At 36.0% G+C, this 18688-nt stretch overlaps 2 protein-coding genes across 2 annotated transcripts; both read left to right on the forward strand.

Moving 5' to 3' along the window:
- Positions 1–2386: 2386 nt before the first annotated feature.
- LOC115951516 lies at positions 2387–4273 on the forward strand. Its single transcript, XM_031068699.1, has 3 exons — positions 2387–2701; positions 3032–3341; positions 3597–4273. The coding sequence occupies exons 1-3, from the start codon at positions 2387–2389 to the stop codon at positions 4271–4273; spliced, it is 1302 nt and encodes a 433-aa protein (XP_030924559.1).
- Positions 4274–6970: 2697 nt separating this feature from the next.
- On the forward strand, positions 6971–8134 carry LOC115951517 (F-box/kelch-repeat protein At3g23880-like). Its single transcript, XM_031068700.1, has one exon. The coding sequence runs from the start codon at positions 6971–6973 to the stop codon at positions 8132–8134; it is 1164 nt and encodes a 387-aa protein (XP_030924560.1).
- The last annotated feature ends 10554 nt before the right edge of the window (positions 8135–18688 follow it).

The following is an 18688-nucleotide window of genomic DNA, read 5'->3' on the forward strand; positions in this document are numbered from 1 at the left end:
TAAGCTAAGTAGTTTCCTTTCTTCTTACTGTAGCATAGGTGGTCCTTCTCGAGGGAAGCAGTACGTCCCCTATAGTAATGTAGTTTACTATTAGGGCTTTAGTGTGGTTGTAGAGTAGTTTTCTAGTGTGTACGTGAAGATGGATGACCTTGCTCAACGTTGGCAGAAGTTGTCTTTGTCAGTGAATGAAGGAAATAAGGTGGACCTCACGGTGAAGAAAAAGGCAGGGGAACATGTTTTGGCAGCGAAGTTTCTGACACATCGAAACGTCAATCTTGAAGCGGTGGCTCGTACTTTTCGACCTCTTTGGAGAATGAGAGGTAATTTTAAGGTAAATGTTGCTGGCAATAACAAGGTGCTGTTTGATTTTGAGTTCAAAGTGGATGCTATTAAGGTCCTTATGGGAGAGTCGTGGACTTTTGATAGGCACCTAGTTGTTTTGAAAAGGTATGATGGTTCCACACCAATTTAGAACCTACAGTTTAAATCAACTTCCTTCTGGGTTCAAATACATGATCTCCATTTCTCTTATTTGTCAAAAGAGGTTGCTATCAGCATTGGGGAATCACTTGGTGCTATGATTGTTCCTAAGGATAGTTCAGAGATGAGAGGAGGGAATTTTATGAGAGTTCAAGTGACGGTTGGTATTACTAAGGCTCTGTGCAGAGGCAGACGTGTATTATGGAGCTTGGATTCGGAGGGGTGGGTGTTGTTTTAAATATGAGCGGTTACCTAACATCTGCTACTGGTGTGGGCAGCTGTCCCACGATGATAAGGACTGCACACTCTGGTTGCAAAGTAACGGTACGTTGGCAGTGGAGGATAGGCAGTTTGGTCCATGGATTAGAGCAACGCAATTTAACTATTCGGAGAAATCGGTGGTGGAAGCTCAGAGTCCAAATGGTAGTCCTCAGAATGAGATGTCACAGCGAACTGCAACGATGACCGGTAATGTAGCGAGTCAACTGATGGTGGAAGGACCTATAGTGGGGCAGTGAAGAGCGGAGGAGGTGTCGGCCATTGGCAATAACTGCTCAGAACGTGCTATCCTAGATTTTGAGGAGATTATTAGGGATATTGATGAGTCACTAAACGCATATTCAGGTAATTCAAAATTGAATTCAGTTTTGGATAAAGGGTTGGAGGATAATGAGGAGATAATGCTGCTGGATGTGCTAGTGTTAGTGGCTGGTTCAACGCATATGGATAACGAGTGGAGGAAGGATACGATGGGATTAGAAAAATGTGGTGAGGCTATTTCGGAATGTGAGTTTCAAGTGGGATGGACAGTTGGGGAGAAAAACAAGGTTGGTGGGAGAGTAGGAAGCAACAAGTGTGGAGAAAAGAAACGTGGCAAAACCAAACAGTCCCATGCAAGTGTTGCACGTACTCAAGACTCTAATGCACACGGTGTGGGACCAAAGAAGACCACTTGGACTAGAATTCCACAACAGTCCAAATCAAGTTCAAAGTCTGACTCAGTAGTTACAGGTCCGAAAAGAAAGATTAGTGAGCAGAATGAGGAGGTGGAAGAAGCATTGATGACTGTTAAAAAATATGGAATGGAAGAGGAGGTTGTACCAGGGAATATGACTATTCAAAGTTTATTGGTGGAGGCTACTGTGCAGTCTCGTCGGGAACAATGAGTCTCATAAGCTGGAATTACTGAGGGCTTGGGAACCTTCGGACAGTTAAGGCCTTACAGAAGGTCATTAATAAAGAATCCTGCAATTGTCTTCCTTATGGAGACAAAATTAGATTTAGAGTGGATGGGGAAAGTAAAAGAGTGGTGTAAATTTAAGTATGGTCTTATTGTTCCTAGTCAAGGTAAAAGTGGAGGATTAGCAATGCTTTGGAGGGAGGAAGTGAAATTAGATATTCAAATGTATTCTTCTTCACACATTGATGCATGGGTCCATGGTGGAGATATTGTGGGATGGTGGCATCTAACGGGTTTTTATGGGGAACCTGATACTTCAAAAAGAGGAGAATCATGGCAAAAAATGAAACACTTGTGTGGGACATCAAATTTGCCTTGGCTCATAATTGGAGATTTTAATGAGATCACATGTGTAGAGGAGAAAGAAGGGGAAGCTGCAGACCACGACAACAGATGGGGAATATTGTGGATACTATAAATTGGTGTAGGCTTAAGGAAGTGGGATTTGTTGGTCCAAGATTCACATGGCTGTATCAAAGGGAGGATGGTATTTAGATTAGAGAGAGATTGGATAGAGCACTTGCAACATTGGAATGGTTTAGTTTATTTCCATCAGCCAAACTATTCCACCTAACCTCCTCTGCATCAGATCACTCTACATTGTCTTTACACTTTGAGAGAAGGTCTCCTAAAAGAAAGGTGGGAAGAGTATTTAGATTTGAATCAATGTGGTTGAAAGATTCAAGGTGTGTGGAGGTGGTTAATGAAGCTTGGGATGAGGGGAAGTCAATGGGTATAGAGTTCACTCTTACGAATTGTCTGGATTGGTGCCGTGTGAAGCTTGATGCCTGGAATAAACTTGAATTTGGCCATGTAAGTCAAATGATTGCTGAACTACAAAAGAAATTAGAATGGTTGGAGAAACAGCCTTTTACTCCAAAATTTAGTACTTCTTTGAAGACCACACAGATTGAGTTGAATTGTTGGCTTGAAAAGGAGGATGAGATGTGGAGGCAGAGATCCCAGATTAATTGGTTACAGGTAGGTGATAGAAATACAAGATTTTTTCATGAGAAAGCTTCAGCAAGATTCAAGAAGAATTTGATTGTTGGCCTATTGGATGCCGAAGGGAGATGGTAGGAGGATGAAGCTAAAATAGAGGATATTGTGGTTGATTATTACAACAACCCCACGGATTGCACAAAAATTTTGGAGGCAGTCACACAAAAGGTAACTCCGGTCATGAACCATAATCTTACAAGGAATTTCTCAGCTACGGAAGTGAAACTAGCACTCAAAAAGATGTACCCACTAAAAGCCCCAGGTCCGGATGGAATGCCACCATTGTTTTTCTAGCACTTTTGGTCAAAGGTAGGTGTTGAGGTGACAGCAATAGTCTTGGATTTTCTCAACTCAGGTATTTCTCCTCCTAAATTTAATGAAACCCACATAGTGCTTATTCCAAAGTGTAAGGAGCCAAAGAACAGCACAAAATATAGACCAATCAGTCTATGTAATGTGGTTTATAAGATTGCTTCAAAAGCCATTGCTAACAGGTTAAAAAAGATCTTACCAACCATTATCAGTGATACCCAAAGTGCCTTTGTGCACGGAAGGTTAATCACTGATAATGTTCTGGTAGCTTTTGAGGCCATGCATCACATCAGTAGGAAGAAAAATGGTGAGATGGGGGAGATGGTGTTAAAATTAGACATGAGTAAGGCATATGATAGGGTTGAATGGGTTTTTTTTTGGAGAAGATAATGTAAAAGCTTGGGTTTGACGACAAATGGAGGACACTTATTATGAGATGTGTTAGTACAGTATCCTATTCCATCAAAATTAATGGTAAGCCAAAGGGTAGTATTATTCCTAGTCAGGGGATTAGACAAGGGGATCCATTATCTCCTTATCTTTTTTTTATTGTGCGCAAAAGGTCTTTCTGCATTAATAAGAAAAGTAGTGGAGGAGGGACAGATGGGTGTTATAGCAGTTAGTCGTAGGGGCCCTAGATTATCTCATCTGTTCTTTGCAGATGACATTTTGATTTTTTGTAAAGCATCTATTGGTGAATGTAGTGAGTTGAAGAGGATTTTACAAGTCTATGAGGATGCATCGGGCCAACAGTTGAATAGAGCTAAGACTTCACTTTTTTTGAGTAAGAGTACTCCAAGGTTGATACAAGAAGAGATTAAGAATAGTTTTGGGGCACAGGTGATCAAGCAGTATGAGAAGTATTTAGGTTTGCCTTCTTTAGTGGGTAAAAACAAAAAAAGCACTTTCAATGACATAAAGGAGAAGTTGAGGAAGAAGCTAACAGGATGGAAAGAAAATCTGTTGTCAAAGGCTGGGAAGGAAATTCTAATCAAGGCAGTGGCACAAGCAATCCTGACTTATTCAATGAGTTGTTTCAAGTTGCCGGATTCACTTTGTAAGGATTTGACTAGCATGATTCGAAATTTCTGGTGGGGTCAACGACATGAGGAGAAGAAAATGGCATTGGTGAGATGGGAGAAATTGTGTGCCCCTAAAGCATGTGGAGGTATGGGTTTCAAGAGCCTAAAAGAATTTAATTTGGCAATGTTAGCTAAACAAGGGTGGCGGCTGCAATAGAAGAAAAATTCTCTGGTTTATCGTAAACTTAAGTCTAAATACTTTCCAAACTGTGAGTTCTCTCAAGCAACATGCAGTAATCCATCCTTTACATGGCGAAGCATAATGGCAACACAAGATATTGCAAATCATGGCTTACGGTGGTGAATTGGAAATGGAGAGAAGGTAAGGATCTGGGGAGATAAGTGGTTGCCCACGCCATCTACATACCAAGTGACATCTCCAAGATTGTTCCTCCAAGCGGAAACAATGGTGTGTGATTTAATAGATCGGGATAATGCTTGTTGGAAAACAAAGGTTGTTGATGCTCTGTTTTTGCCTCACGAAGCAAAGGAGATTAAGAAGATCCCCTTAAGTAGCTGCCTTCTAGCTGATAGGTAGATATGGGCATGGGTGAGATGGGAGAAATTGTGTGCCCCTAAAGCATGTGGAGGTATGGGTTTCAAGAGCCTAAAAGAATTTAATTTGGCAATGTTAGCTAAACAGGAGTGGCGGCTGCAATAGAAGAAAAGTTCTCTAGTTTATCATAAACTTAAGTCTAAATACTTTCCAAACTGTGAGTTCTCTCAAGAAACATACAGTAATCCATCCTTTACATGGCGAAGCATAATGGCAACACAAGATATTGCAAATCATGGCTTACGGTGGCGAATTGGAAATGGAAAGAAGGTAAGGGTCTGGGGAGATAAGTGGTTGCCCACGCCATCTACATACCAAGTGACATCTCCAAGATTGTTCCTCCAAGTGGAAACAATGGTGTGTGATTTAATAGATCGGAATAATGCTTGTTGGAAAACAGAGGCTGTTGATGCTTTGTTTTTGCCTCACGAAGCAAAGGAGATTAAGAAGATCCCCTTAAGCAGCTGCCTTCCAGCTGATAGGTAGATATGGGCATGCAGTCCTAACAGAGTGTTCAACGTGCGAAGTGCATATTGGGTGGCTAGTGAGATGGGGAGGCCTAGAATCTTTAGCTCCGGTTCGGATGAGGGTAGTAATAGGAAGTTTTGGACAAAAATATGGAAGATTCAGGTGCCACGCAAAATATAGCACTTCACTTGGCGGGCTTGTAGAAATATAATTCCTACAAAGGTCAATTTGGTGAGAAGGAAGGTGTTGCAAGATGATCAATGTGAGGAATGTCATTTGGATGCGGAAAATTCCAACCATCTGTTTTGGACGTGCAAACGAGCTCGTGAATTGTGGGAGTGTTCGAAGTTAGTACTGCCCTTTACACCCGACCAGTCTTGCTCTTTCAAAGATATGTTATGGTGCCTACTAATGGAGATAGAGAGTTCACTAGAGATGGTAGCAAAGGTGGTGACTTGTGCGTTGGCCTTATGGGGTAATAGGAATGAAATCCGCCAAGGTGGGAAACAGAAAATGAGATTGGAGCTGGTTCGAGGGGCAACACAGTATTTAGAAGAATTTTATGCTGCGAACAGATTGGAGGAGGTTGTAAGGAATTCTAGCATCCAACTGGTCAGATGGGTTCCACCCCAGGGACAGACGTTCAAGGCAAATGTTGATGGGGTAGTTTTTGCAGAGCTAAAGGTCGTGGGAATAGGGGTGGTCATAAGGGATATGGAAGGGAAAGTCAAGGCAGCTTTGTGCAAGAAGATAAATGCACTATTCGGACCTGTGGAAGCAGAAGCCAAGGCATTTGAAATGGGCATTAAGCTTGCAAAGGATATGGGTATAAGGGATGTGTTGATTGAGGGAGACTCCTTAATTGTGCAATGCGCTTTGAATGAGTTGGCCTCACCTCCTCCATCAGTGGATGCAGTAATTGTGGGTATACAAGATGTGTTTACAGATTTTCATCACATAGCCTTCACACATGTAAGCCATCAAGGGAACAAGCCAACCCATCTTTTAGCAAAATATGCCAAGAGGATTGATAATATTTTAGTTTGGATTGAAGAGATTCCTTGTGTTATAGAGCAAGCCCTTATCTATGATGTAATGTCTTTCCAATGATTTAATGAAAATTTCAATCTTCTTATAAAAAAAGAAGAAGAAGAATCTTATAATTGTATAACTTAATACTATAGTTTACTTGTAAATCTTACTTTAGAATCTTATAATTGTATAACTTAGAATATTGTTTCTATCTCATTTTTAAACTTTATTTCACGTTATCATACTTATTTCTTAAAAAAAAAAAAAGTTATTTATATATCAGTTTTAAACATTACAACATTAAACCAAAATAAATAAATAAATAAAAAGAGCATTATTGCACACAAACAAGTTGAAAGAGTAATTTGCTATTTTTAAAAAAGTTCCTAAGTTTATTTTTTTATTTTTAGAGTTTCAACCTCTGGCATCTGCTTCTGATAATAACTCTTTATCATTAGAACAAGACACTAATCAGTTTTTAGTAAAGGTGGGAATTGGATCTCAAATTTCTTATACAACAATGAAAGACTTTATTAGCTGAGTTAACTTAACCTATGAGTTTCTGAGTTTTAGTTAAACTAGCATATGTGATGATGCTAGTTTATAATGGGGTTTGGTTTTGTTTTGATTTTTAAATAAAATTTTAATTTGGGTAAATTAATTAAAAAAGGGGGGCTTATTAGGTCAATGAGAAAAACTATCTAAATAAAACCCTTATCGATCTATTCTTCGCCGCATAAATTAGAATTCAGAAACCCAAATCTGGTTGAATACCAGTCGATCTTAATCAAACCACCCATGTATCGATCTGTACTGTTGTCCCACCGTCTCCCTGACGACCTCGTCTACGACATCCTGACTCGGCTGCCAGTGAAATCCTTAATCCGATTCAGGTGCGTTTCCAGATCTTGGTACTGCACAATCACCGACTCCGATTTCATTACCAAACACTTAGAACGAGCAAACTTATTATCCAATGGTTGTCTGTTATGTAATCCACATAGAATTGGTCAATATTCATCTTGCGATTATTTGTGTACGTTTGTTTGCAATACCGACCGCACATCGACGGAGATTTCTAGGTTTGAATTTCCTTCTTATGATGAGTACTTGGTTGGTTTCTCTAATGGCATTATCTGCCTAGCTAATTATGCCGTAGAATTTAGTCACGTATTATATTTGTGGAATCCAAGTATTAGAAAGTTTAAGAGGCTTCTAGCTACTCCCTTGATTGGCCCTTGCGATAATGCTGCTTTTGGTTTTGGCTATCATTTGCAAAACAATGACTACAAGATTCTGAGATTTGTGTTTTTTCGTACCTATCGTAGAGTAAAAGTTCCGCCTGCTGAGGCTGAGATTTACACATTGAGTACGGATTCGTGGAGAAGGGTTGTGATATCGGTGGAGTCATTTTGTGGGACTGGATCTAATGAATCAGTTGATTTTATTGAATCGTCAATCTGTTTATTCTTTAATGGAGCTTTGCACTCTATAGCATATTCTCGGGATCATAATTTCATTTTGTCCTTTGATCTCAATGACGAGAGATTCCGTAAGATATTGCTGCCTCCAAATTACTTGAATGGAGTTTCTGTGTCTGCCGAATATCTTGCAGTGTTCAAGGGATCGCTTGCTTTGATTGTTTTTGGTGAAGGTGTAGCTGAGAATAGTAACATATGCCACATATGGGTGATGAAGGAGTATGGTGTGGTCGAGTCTTGGACTAAAAGAAGTGTACCGATGGCGATGGGAAATGTTCAACGCCTTTTTGGCTGCACCATCAATGGGGAACTTCTGATTAAGAAGTTTGGCCACACTCAGAGCCTTGCATTTGACCCTGAGAGTTTAAATGAGGAAATTCTTAGAATTCCAGAGCCTGCATGTATGATTTACACTGCTAATTTTGTGGAGAGCCTAGTTTTACTTGATGGGCTAAACATCTCATCTCAATCAGAAAATTAGTAAGTTGGAGTTTCTAGCAAGGTAGTCATCTTTTTTAAGTTCATATTGATAACTAATTTGTTTTGTGGTATTGTATTCAGCTGCTAGAAAGCTTTGTTATCTATGTACTTTGAATAAATTGAATCTGTTACAATCTTATGTTATCTCTGGGTTTGTTCTAGGCATGAAAGTGTTGCTTTTGATGTAGAAATCTAAAAAAATTATTAAAAAGAAATAGAGCTCGTTGGGGACAATGGCTATTATTTGTAAATTGAATTTTTGTGAGAAATGTTGTGCCCATTCTCTAATATGGCATGACACTTTAAAACATACTTTTTTTTGGTGAGTGTCACCGCGAAACATACGTGCTAACATAATCTCATTTTATTGGTCATAACTTAATGAGTACTAGTTTTGGAGTCAGATTCACAATCAAAATTTTGTTTTGCCTATAAACTGTTGATTCTTTGTGACGGGTATACAACTAGCAACCATGCTTCTCTCTCAAATGGTAAGTAGAAATGAGTTATCTTACTACTATGCTTGTAGAAGATCATTTGATGCATGCGTTGGATGCATGAGATGCTGTCCAAAGCCAAAAAGAGGCTTTTGTAAGGACTGCTTTCTAACAAATTAAAAGCAGCCACTGTAGAATATAAGAAATTAACAATCGGGATGAAATAACTAATTCTGTGTTGCCTTCACTTTCTACTTATTGACAATCTGATTTATCAATGTTATTTATCTTCAAAAATAAAATTCTATTCCCAAAATTTATGGCTACAAATGTACATTATCTTCCCCATCTTGAAATCATGAATGTAAACCTAGTCAATATTATCTGGGTTTTTTCCCCTCAACTTCATTCTTCTCAAATTATCTAAGCTTCCTTAAGCTAGTATATTGTATAAAAACTAATATGGTGTATTCTATGACTTCCAAAGAAATTAATCGAAACTATATCTTGTTTTTAATTGATGTGGCTTTTATTTATTTATTTATTATTATTATTATATATATATATATATTAAAATGCTAAAACAATTTCAAGATTTACACTTTTACTACAAGATCTCCACAAACATGTAACTATGACACATAAGCTATTTTGAAAAAAAAAAAAAAAACTTAAAAGTCATTTTTAAGTTAAGAATCTATTCATATTTAAAATAAAAAAGTAAAACACCAAAACATTTTGAAAAAAAAAAAAAAAACCAATTTTCATTGTCGACATCTCTTCAATGACCACCCACCTAGGTAAGCTGGACTGTCCATCTCAAGCAATGTTCTACCAAAAACTCCCCAGATCTTTCTTTCTTTTGGATGTTTTTATGGTTTTTTGAACCATGAAATTCTTTTATTTTATTATTAAGATTTGGATCTTTTGGGGGTGATAGATTGTGAACAAAGGAGGAGCTTAGATTAAAAAAAAAGAAAAAGAGAGAGGAAGGAACAAAGTTTTTGTAGCTTGGTTTGCAGGTGAAGGCAGATTTTATTTATGGACAAACGAGAGAAATTCTTTGTAATTCATAATGGCCACTATTCATTGGCTTCTAAGAAAGCCATTATTTCTTCATTATCATCATCATCTCCTTTTTCTCTCTGGTGCTAGTCTAAGTGCAAGTGACTGAAGATTAGAGCTTGAAGTGATACCGATGATGAGAAAAAGGAATTAACACTATCACTAAACAAAAAGACTAATATTAAAAAGAAAAAAAAAAAAAAAGGAGAAGAAGAAATGCCACATAAATTAAAAAGATTCTATGTCAATGTATTGTTAGCCACATAGGCATTACCATTAACGGTAGCTAAAAAAAAATACTAAAATTGCTAATTTTTTAAGCTTAAGGGACCAATAGCGCTAATTTGAAACTTAAAAGATCAATTATGCTCATAAGGTAAATTTCAAGGATTAATAATGTAGTTTTGTCTATAACTTTTAGACATGAATTGTTATCCATTGAGAGAATTTTTCAACATTCTTCATGAAGACTATAAGTCTATAACCCTGTGTTTGGGTTTCATACTTTTGACCAGGATTTGGCTTCAACGTAGTATTTTAAATCCCACAATTTTAAGTTAAACTATCGTAATATTAAATAAAAATAAAACCTCTCTCTCCAAATATAAATTAGGGTAAATTACAAGTTTGGTCTCTAACTTTTATACTAAATGTCAATTCAATTCCTAATGTTTTAAATGTGTCGATTTAGTCTCAAACATTTTGATTATAGCCACCCATTCAAATCCAATTAACCGAGCAAACTAGCAAAATCTGTAATACATTAGAAGGCGCATATTCATAAGCAACCTATTTGGATTCTTCAGATATTTATGCAATCAAAGAAGAAGACCACCTGTGATTTTGAAGACTCATGTGCCTTTATCGTGCGAATCACACCCATTTGAAGACCCACCGAGGCCACCTGTGATTTCCGTTCCAATTGAATATCCATTTGAATAATTCAATCACAAAAAATAGATTTGTAGAACATGCATTCCCTCGTCAGTTAACAAGGATTATATAGTGGGTCTACAAATAAATACTTAAAATTACTCAACCAAATTATAGTTGATATTCCAACAAATGTTTAATTAAAATTTTTGCTCCATGTGGCAGTAAATGTGTCATCTGATAAGGCATAAAAATAATTTTTTATTTTCACTGTTAGCCATGTCAGCATTTTCCATCAATCAATATATATATATATATATATATATATATATATAAGCAGAGACCTCATGCGGGAGTGCATGAGGTTCTGCCAAATGGCACATCCTTTGCAATAGTCTTTCTATTGACTTTCCTCCCTCCTTCTCTCAACTCTTCATCTCCCCCATCAAATCCAATTGGCTAACATTAAATTGTCACTAGCTTGGAATTAATAACCAATTACTCACGTTCAATGCTTCTTATCAATGCTTTGGACTTTCAAAGTAAATTCATTTCACTATTATTAAATTTACTACTATCTTCCTCACTTAATACTCTTCTTAACCTTTAGTTGTCCCTTGGAATTTTCACAGCTAACCTTCAATTTTCTAAACCAGTCAAGGACACATGAACCATATGTTCTATAAATCACTAGCATCAACTTTTGTTTATTGGTACAATTCCTCTTTGTGGTAGTTGTTCTCATTTGTCATATCTAAGAATCGGCTCTTAGGAGCGATCAGGAAAGCAGTGGGTTTGTTTTCTTAATTTAGCCAGTATTTAAGGTAAGATTCATCTTTTTAATTAATCCATTGTATAGGTAGCAATCGGTTACGAAGAGGGATTATAAATATTGGTTTTTGGTTTTTTTTTTTTTAGTTAATTTAATTGTGGGAATACTATGCTTTTGTTGGTCTTTGATTTATAAACTGAAGTTGGTAAATAATTAATGTAAACCTTCATCTTGTTAATAGTCTTCCATTACAATACATTTCTTACTGTTCACTGTGCATTATCATGAAGATTGATAGTATTTGAATATCATTAGAGCATAAGGTTTGATCCACTTGAATTTTTACTCTTCAAATAGAAAGAAAAGAAAAAGAAAAAAAAAAAACACCAACAATTTTGATTTTCTTCAGATTTTTTAAATGGTGGTTTATTTTTTATTTTTTATTTTTAAATTGGTTTTGATTTGCGGTGCTTTTGTAGTTGCCATTGGTAAATAATGTATAAGTAGATCTGATAGTTGTGCAAATTGAGAGGCTCGATTTGGTTCTACATGAGAACTCTGATATGGATGCATTTAAGAGTTAGGTCAGGTATTGTTAGTTACTTGCTAACTTGCTTAATGTTATGTTGTTCTATATTAGAGTGGGATTCATTAGATTTTTAGTATGTTAATGCTTATATTGTTTGTTAAAAATGTTTTCAAGAGATGAATGCACCATGCTTTGCCCAATTGACATAATATAAATGTTTCTCTGTTTGTAATATATCAAGAAGTCTATATTACTTCCAGATATTTAGCAAAACCAAACATTGAATATTTCCCTTTATTTGTGTTCAAGGAAAATTAACAATTTGGAGGCTCTATGCCGGATATTCCTAAAATCTGTTTTAAAATATGTGTTGTTGCTTTAGATTGAGAAAGAAGATGAGAGCTTTTCTCCTTTGACTTTTATTTTAGTGAAATCATTTTTTTCCCTTCATTTTTTTTGTTTTGTATTTATATTGTATTTTTCTCTTGAGAAATTGGAATTTAAATACATCTCATTTTCTTATGTCAAAGGCTTCAACAAAATCTTAGCAAAAAAAAAAGAAAAAGGTTAAGTGGAAATTTACCAAGGAGTTTGCAAGTGGTACGCAAAATGAAATAGGCTATGGAGAAGAAAAGAAGTTTTGCTTCAAAATAGTTCCAGCCATAGACACTCCATGGTGACATTCCATGGTGATGCTGGTAACTAGTAAGTGAATAAAAAAGTTCAACATGTACTAAACGCTTTTAATTTTTAATTAAGTTTTTAACCTTTATTTTTATAATCCATCCTCCTCTATTCTTTCTCTTTATGTCTCTCATTTTCTCATGTTCTCTTGCATTATTCACCAGGACCTACATAGACTATAATCCCAGAAAGCCCTGAACCTTTCCCAGCCCAGCCTTATGTTTAGCCTAGCCTTTTGCTCGCCCCCAGGATAAATGTTATGTTAATGAAAAATTAAATTGATTTAATACATAACCTTTTACTATATGTCTCTGGTATATTGAGAAATTCTTATTGAAAATTTACTGCAATATTTTTATGAATTGATAAAATGGTGTTACTTAATGTTATTACTTTTAACATATGTTCAACATTCTACTTAACATTTTCATATAGTAGCTTACAACAATATCTGCTCATCGCGCGGGCCCTCTACTAGGTATTTAACAGTGATAACTACTTTGACACATTACCAAATGGTTATGGACTAAATTGATACACGTAAAACATTAGGAACCAAATTGAAATTTAGTGTAAAAGTTAGGGGAAATTAAACTTTATCACTCTAAACTATACGTTATATTACACTTTACACCCTAAACTATCCAACTGCACACTTTGCATCCTAAACTATCACACGTATCACGCTTTGCATGCCGGTGTTATTTTTACTGTTATATTTAATAGAATCATGCTGCATGTGACAAACACATGCTTCTTGCATAGGTAGAACAAATTTGAAAGACTAAAATGCCCTTCATCCTCTCTTCCTCACTCTTTCTCAGATTTCCATTTGTGGTATGAGAATATGAATAGAAAAATCAAAGAAAATTAGACTTATTTTATGACTGAATTCTCATCTTTTGAAACAAGGACCTTAAGTTTTTAGATCATAAACGAACCACATGGTTTTAATTGAGGTGGATTTTTTTCTAGGTAATCGAGATGAGGGCATATGTGATCTATTCCCAGAGGGATGGCCGGCGCTTAGGTTGCTAATATGTATATGTTGGAATGACAGGTTAAATCAATTTTTTTTTTTTTTTTTTGTTTATCTTTGCCTTAAAAAAGAAGTCCTTTTCTGAATAACAAACTGTCATGGATATGGTGGCTTGAATTCTAGGACAAGATGGCGCAAGATCCTTCGATGGAGAAGGAATTTCACTCTACTACTAATGATATTACAGTATCCTTCAAATCATTTATAAATAGTAAATTAATTGTTTTATTTATTTTTTATGATCTATAAAAAAGTGTTAGGTTGTTTGCTTGCAAATAGAAGACTCATATGGAAATATGTAGTCAAAGTTGGAATCTTCTCTGATTAAAGCCATATTATATTTGGAATGAGTGTTTCCTTGATTCAAGAAGACAGTTTTGATTTTATGTGGGAATTAAGTCAATGCATAATTCGACAAATCTTGAATTGTAGATCAAGATTTGTATCTTGGCTCATTTGAGATAAGTTCTGCTTATCGTACTATTTTTTAATTGTTTGTTAGTTATAATGTATTTTGTTGAATCTTGAATGCAGTGCAAGATGTGGAAAATTTTGGGTTTTGTTTTAATTTATTTTGAGAAAGGGTGTTTCAGTATTTTAACTTTATTCCACCTAAGCAAGAAGTATGTGCTTTTCATTTGTAGCAAAATTCTGTTAAATATAACAACAAAAATAACACTAGGGTGCAAAGTGTGATAAATGTGATAGTTTAGGGTGCAAAGTGTAATCTAGTGCATAGTTTAGGGTGGTAAAGTGTAGTTTTTCATAAAAGTTAATGACCTAACTCGTAATTTACCCTAAAAAATAATAAAAAAATTATCGAATAAACAAAATAAATTTTTTGTTATGTTTCTTCTATAACCGTGATAATGCAAATAATCGGGACATGTCATTCTTCTGTTATTTTAGTTTTGAATGCAATGTCTTGACCTATGAAAAAGCCAAATTGTTGTCCCAGTGTCTTTTGGTCGACATCGTATTGGTCATACTGATTCGAGTGAAATCCTTAATTCGATTCAGGCGTGTCTTCAAATCTCAGGACTCGACAATCACCAACCCCTCTTCATCAATGCACACTACAATTGAGAAAAATCATTATCCAATAACGACAATAAAAATTGTTATCTTTTATATAGGACAGTAAGAGATTATCTAGATCATTCTCATTCATCAAATGAATTTGTTTCAAATAAATTGAATCATTTTTTCTCCCTCAAGTAAAAAAGAAAGAAAAATTACAATTTTTATTAATTTAATTAAAAATACAAGATTGTAATTTATGATTGAAATTTTATCACATCGAAAAGAAAAACATCATAAAATCTAAAATTAGACCAATACATGTAGTGATCAAGAACAAAATCTTAGAGAGAGTAGCTAGAGTATATTAGGGAAGAGAAAAGTGAGTAAGAAAATTTAAAAAGGAAGAGAAAAAGATGAGAGAAATAAAGTGAGTGGGTAACTGAGGTAGCCAGAGTTTGCAACATGACAAAGTATATATATGGGTAGGGTTATGGTGGGTTAGAAATATCTCAACCTACTATCCAACTTGACTCACTAATTTAGTTGTCTAACCTGCCCAACTCAACTTACCTCACTTAATGGATCTGCACAAATTGGGTTGGGTGAGTTGAAGGGTTAGATGGGTTTTTTTTTTTTTTTTTTTTTTTTTTTTTTTTTTTTTTTGCATAGCCCTATGCACTAGTATTGTTGTCTCTAGGAATTTAAATATGTTAGGAACTCTAATAAATACCAGTTAAGCAACAAGGCTCTTGACATAATACAACTCTCTCAAGGGTAATTTTTTTGCTTATTATTATTATTATTATTTTGTAAAAGATAAATACCAGTTAAGCTAAGATGGTGTTGTTTTCCAAGAAACTAGTGAGGTCGGCATTGGGGTTACTTGAAACCAATCGCTAAAACCACTTGGGTCGGGTGCTAGCTTACATGTCTAAAAAGATTGGCATTCCATCTTTGATTACGACTATAGAATGTTTGGCATTGTTCAAGCTCTTAGATTCTAGTGAGTGTGGCATCTCCTCTTTTGTACTTGAGGGTGATTCTGAAATTGTTTGTAAACCTCTGTTGAGGTACAAATTTTTGGACCTTAAATTCATTAGCCCACTCACAAAAAGATACCCACACAAGCCCATAAATTATTCTAAGCCCACATAAATATTTCCCACATATTACTCAAATATTCTCCATGATATTGGGCTCCCACGAATATTTCCTATATAAAGCCCCATAAATTACCTTGGGCCCTCTCACAGATATTACCCATATTATCCAACTTAGATTTTCCACAAATAATAATTATCACATTACTACCAAAATCAGGCCACAAAATTACACTATCTCCACAAAAAGCCCAAAATCATTTTACTTGTGGGCGAAGCCCAAAAGGGCCCAATAATACCATTTACTAAGCTTGTTGCTACACGGCACCTCTAAAGTTCGGTAAGATCTGGCATCTCTAAAGTCCGGTACGATTCGGCACCTCTAAAACCCAATATGATCTGGCACCTCTAAGGCCCAGTATGATTCGGCACCTTTAAAGCCCGTTGCTACACGGCACCTCTAAAACCCGGTACAACCCGGCATCTCTAAAACCCGTTGCTACATGGCACCTCTAAAGTCTGGTACGATCCGGCACTTTTAAAGCCTGTTACGATGCAGCATCTCTAAAGCCCATTGCTACATGACACTTCTACTAAAGCCCGTTGCTACACAGCAATGTTTTTTACAAAATCTCAAATCATTTTATAAAGCCCAAATACTAATTTGGCACTCATTTTACAAAGCCCAAATAATAATTTGGCACTATTTTCATAAAACCCAAATATTAATTTGGCACTTATCTTGCAAAGCCCAAATACTAATTTGACACTATTTTATAAAGTCCAAATAATAATTTGGTAACTATTCCTACAAAGCCCAAATGTATTTTGGCAACTATTCCTACAAATGCCCAAATCTATTTTGGCAAAAATAATTACTTTACACTCAAAGCCCAAATGCTATTTTGGCACATATTTACAAAATGCAATTATTATTTTGACACTTGTTTTTACATATACCAAATCCCACACTCATGGGAAATATAAATATTCATCCCTCAAGAAATACCTCTCTTACAAGATTTATAAAAGCCCATGAATATCACCTTTGACAAAACTATTCATTTTGTAGGGACAACCAAGCCCAAGGAAGCTTGACTACAAAGCCCAGCTGGACCAGCCCAGCCCATACACAGAATCTAGCAGTTGAAAGCTTACTTGAAGTGACTAGCCAAATCTTAGCACAAACAGCTGGAGCCTTTCCCATTAAGTCCTAACTTGTCTAAATTAAATAAGAAGAGGACACGTGTCCCTCAAGGGATGAATCCTTCCTTCACAAGCTAAAATCATATCATTTCTCATGTGGCATAAAGTTGAGATAGATGTGATAGAAAGTTGAAAAGTTTCAGCTAGCTGTCTCTTCTTTCTTCTCTAACCCAGTAGGTCAAAAATCGAGAGCAGCCATTATCAGGCCATTAAAGCTCCTGAAACAACATGGAATCAGCTCATTTTCATACTAAAAATGTGTATTCTCTGGTTCATGGACAAAGCACATGAACCCCAAATGGGGAAATTTAGGGAAATGTGGTTTGAAGGGCACCAAGTGGATCCCAACAGAGTTCCCAGCAAGGACTCCAAGGTTGACACCTAGCTTGGGGTGACACAACCTGCCTTAGGAAGCTCTGATCTAGCAGTAGCATAACCAAGATCATTAGCCTAAAATCATGCTTTAATCCCATCAGCCAAGGCTAATCAGCATTAAATGCTAAGCCAGAAACCTAGCTGTTATTACCCAAAATAGCAAGAACCTTTTAAAGTTGAACTTACTACCCTTAACTAAAAACCTAAGAACGATTCTCTAAGGAATTTTTGAAGATTGAGAAAGATTTAGCAAAGATTATTTGCTAATGACCCCCTAAAAACCCTGATATAAATGGAACTCTCCATTAATGCTAGAACAACACACTAACACACCAAGATACACTCAAACATACACCAGAAAAGATTCTTCCTTAACCTCTCTGCTTAAACTTTCTCTAAACTCTGAAAAAGTCATTGAGTTCTTAGTTTCAAGCTTAGGAACTAAGTTCCCCAACTTTTAGCTCACAAACACTTCTCATAGCTCTACTCATAAACACTTATCTACCCTCAGCAGAAAGCTCCAACAGCCTTACTATACACTCTCACTCATTACTCATATTACTCACAAATGACTCTCTCTACTCATTACTCACTATATATTCACGAGCATGCCATGGCACCATAATAATCTTGCTGCGCTAGCTGAGATCTCTCTCTCTCCCTTCATCTCATACTAAGTTTTCCTCATTATTTGTCATAATGGAATCCATGATATTTACTTATTCTTTTACTATCAATGGTTATGATGTAACTGTTACTATAGAATTTTTCCCTCATATTGTTGTATTAGAAGACTCCTCTTCAGAGCTAACGGATGATGAGTTTGAAAATGTGGATATTTTTCTTAGTTTGTAAAGTAGTTAACAGTTGGAAGTTTATCCTGTTTTATCTTACTTTATTGTTGGGCTATTTTCTGCAGAAACACTTTACTGTTGGGCTATTTTATGCAGAAACACCTTACTGCTAGGCTGTTTTCTGCATAAACACTTTACTACTAGCTCATTTCTTGCAATATGCTTTTTAACTGTGCTGACGTGTCCACTGTAGGGATTGTTTATAGGCTACTCTTGTCAGTCCCAATCTAGGCCCAACGCATAAAATATAGTGGACTCTTTGGATCTTCACCGATAGCCTTTGGGCCGTGCATCAAGCCCATCATTGAGTTTCAATTTAGACCCTCCTATCCAACATAAATCTTATTTGTTGGAAATGAAACTTTTTCGCCCCTGACAAGCTCTTAGGAGTGAAAATGAGTTGTTCACTGCATTTGGCCGTCCGAGGGCTAATGCTTGCAGAGTTCTCTCGTGTAGTTAATTTATTTGACACTTATAGACAAGATAATTTTGTAACTCATAACTTTATTAGACATGTTAAGGGTTTATCATTGTAGATGTAGAATGTTCGTCTGCACCTTAACTATGTAACTTTAGTAGTTTTTGGCTGAGCGTTTTT

Source organism: Quercus lobata, chromosome 7, assembly GCF_001633185.2.
Source record: "Quercus lobata isolate SW786 chromosome 7, ValleyOak3.0 Primary Assembly, whole genome shotgun sequence".
NCBI classification, from domain to species: domain Eukaryota; kingdom Viridiplantae; phylum Streptophyta; class Magnoliopsida; order Fagales; family Fagaceae; genus Quercus; species Quercus lobata.

Excerpts from the sequence above, each read along its gene's own strand:
- LOC115951516 (XM_031068699.1), top strand. The coding sequence starts at position 2,387 with ATGTGGTTGAAAGATTCAAGGTGTGTGGAGGTGGTTAATGAAGCTTGG. Across the intron at positions 2,702-3,031 it reads CCCAGATTAATTGGTTACAG|GTAGGTGTTGAGGTGACAGC; the intron begins GTAGGTGATAGA and ends TTTTGGTCAAAG. Across the intron at positions 3,342-3,596 it reads CATCAGTAGGAAGAAAAATG|GTCTTTCTGCATTAATAAGA; the intron begins GTGAGATGGGGG and ends TGTGCGCAAAAG.
- LOC115951517 (XM_031068700.1), top strand. The coding sequence starts at position 6,971 with ATGTATCGATCTGTACTGTTGTCCCACCGTCTCCCTGACGACCTCGTC.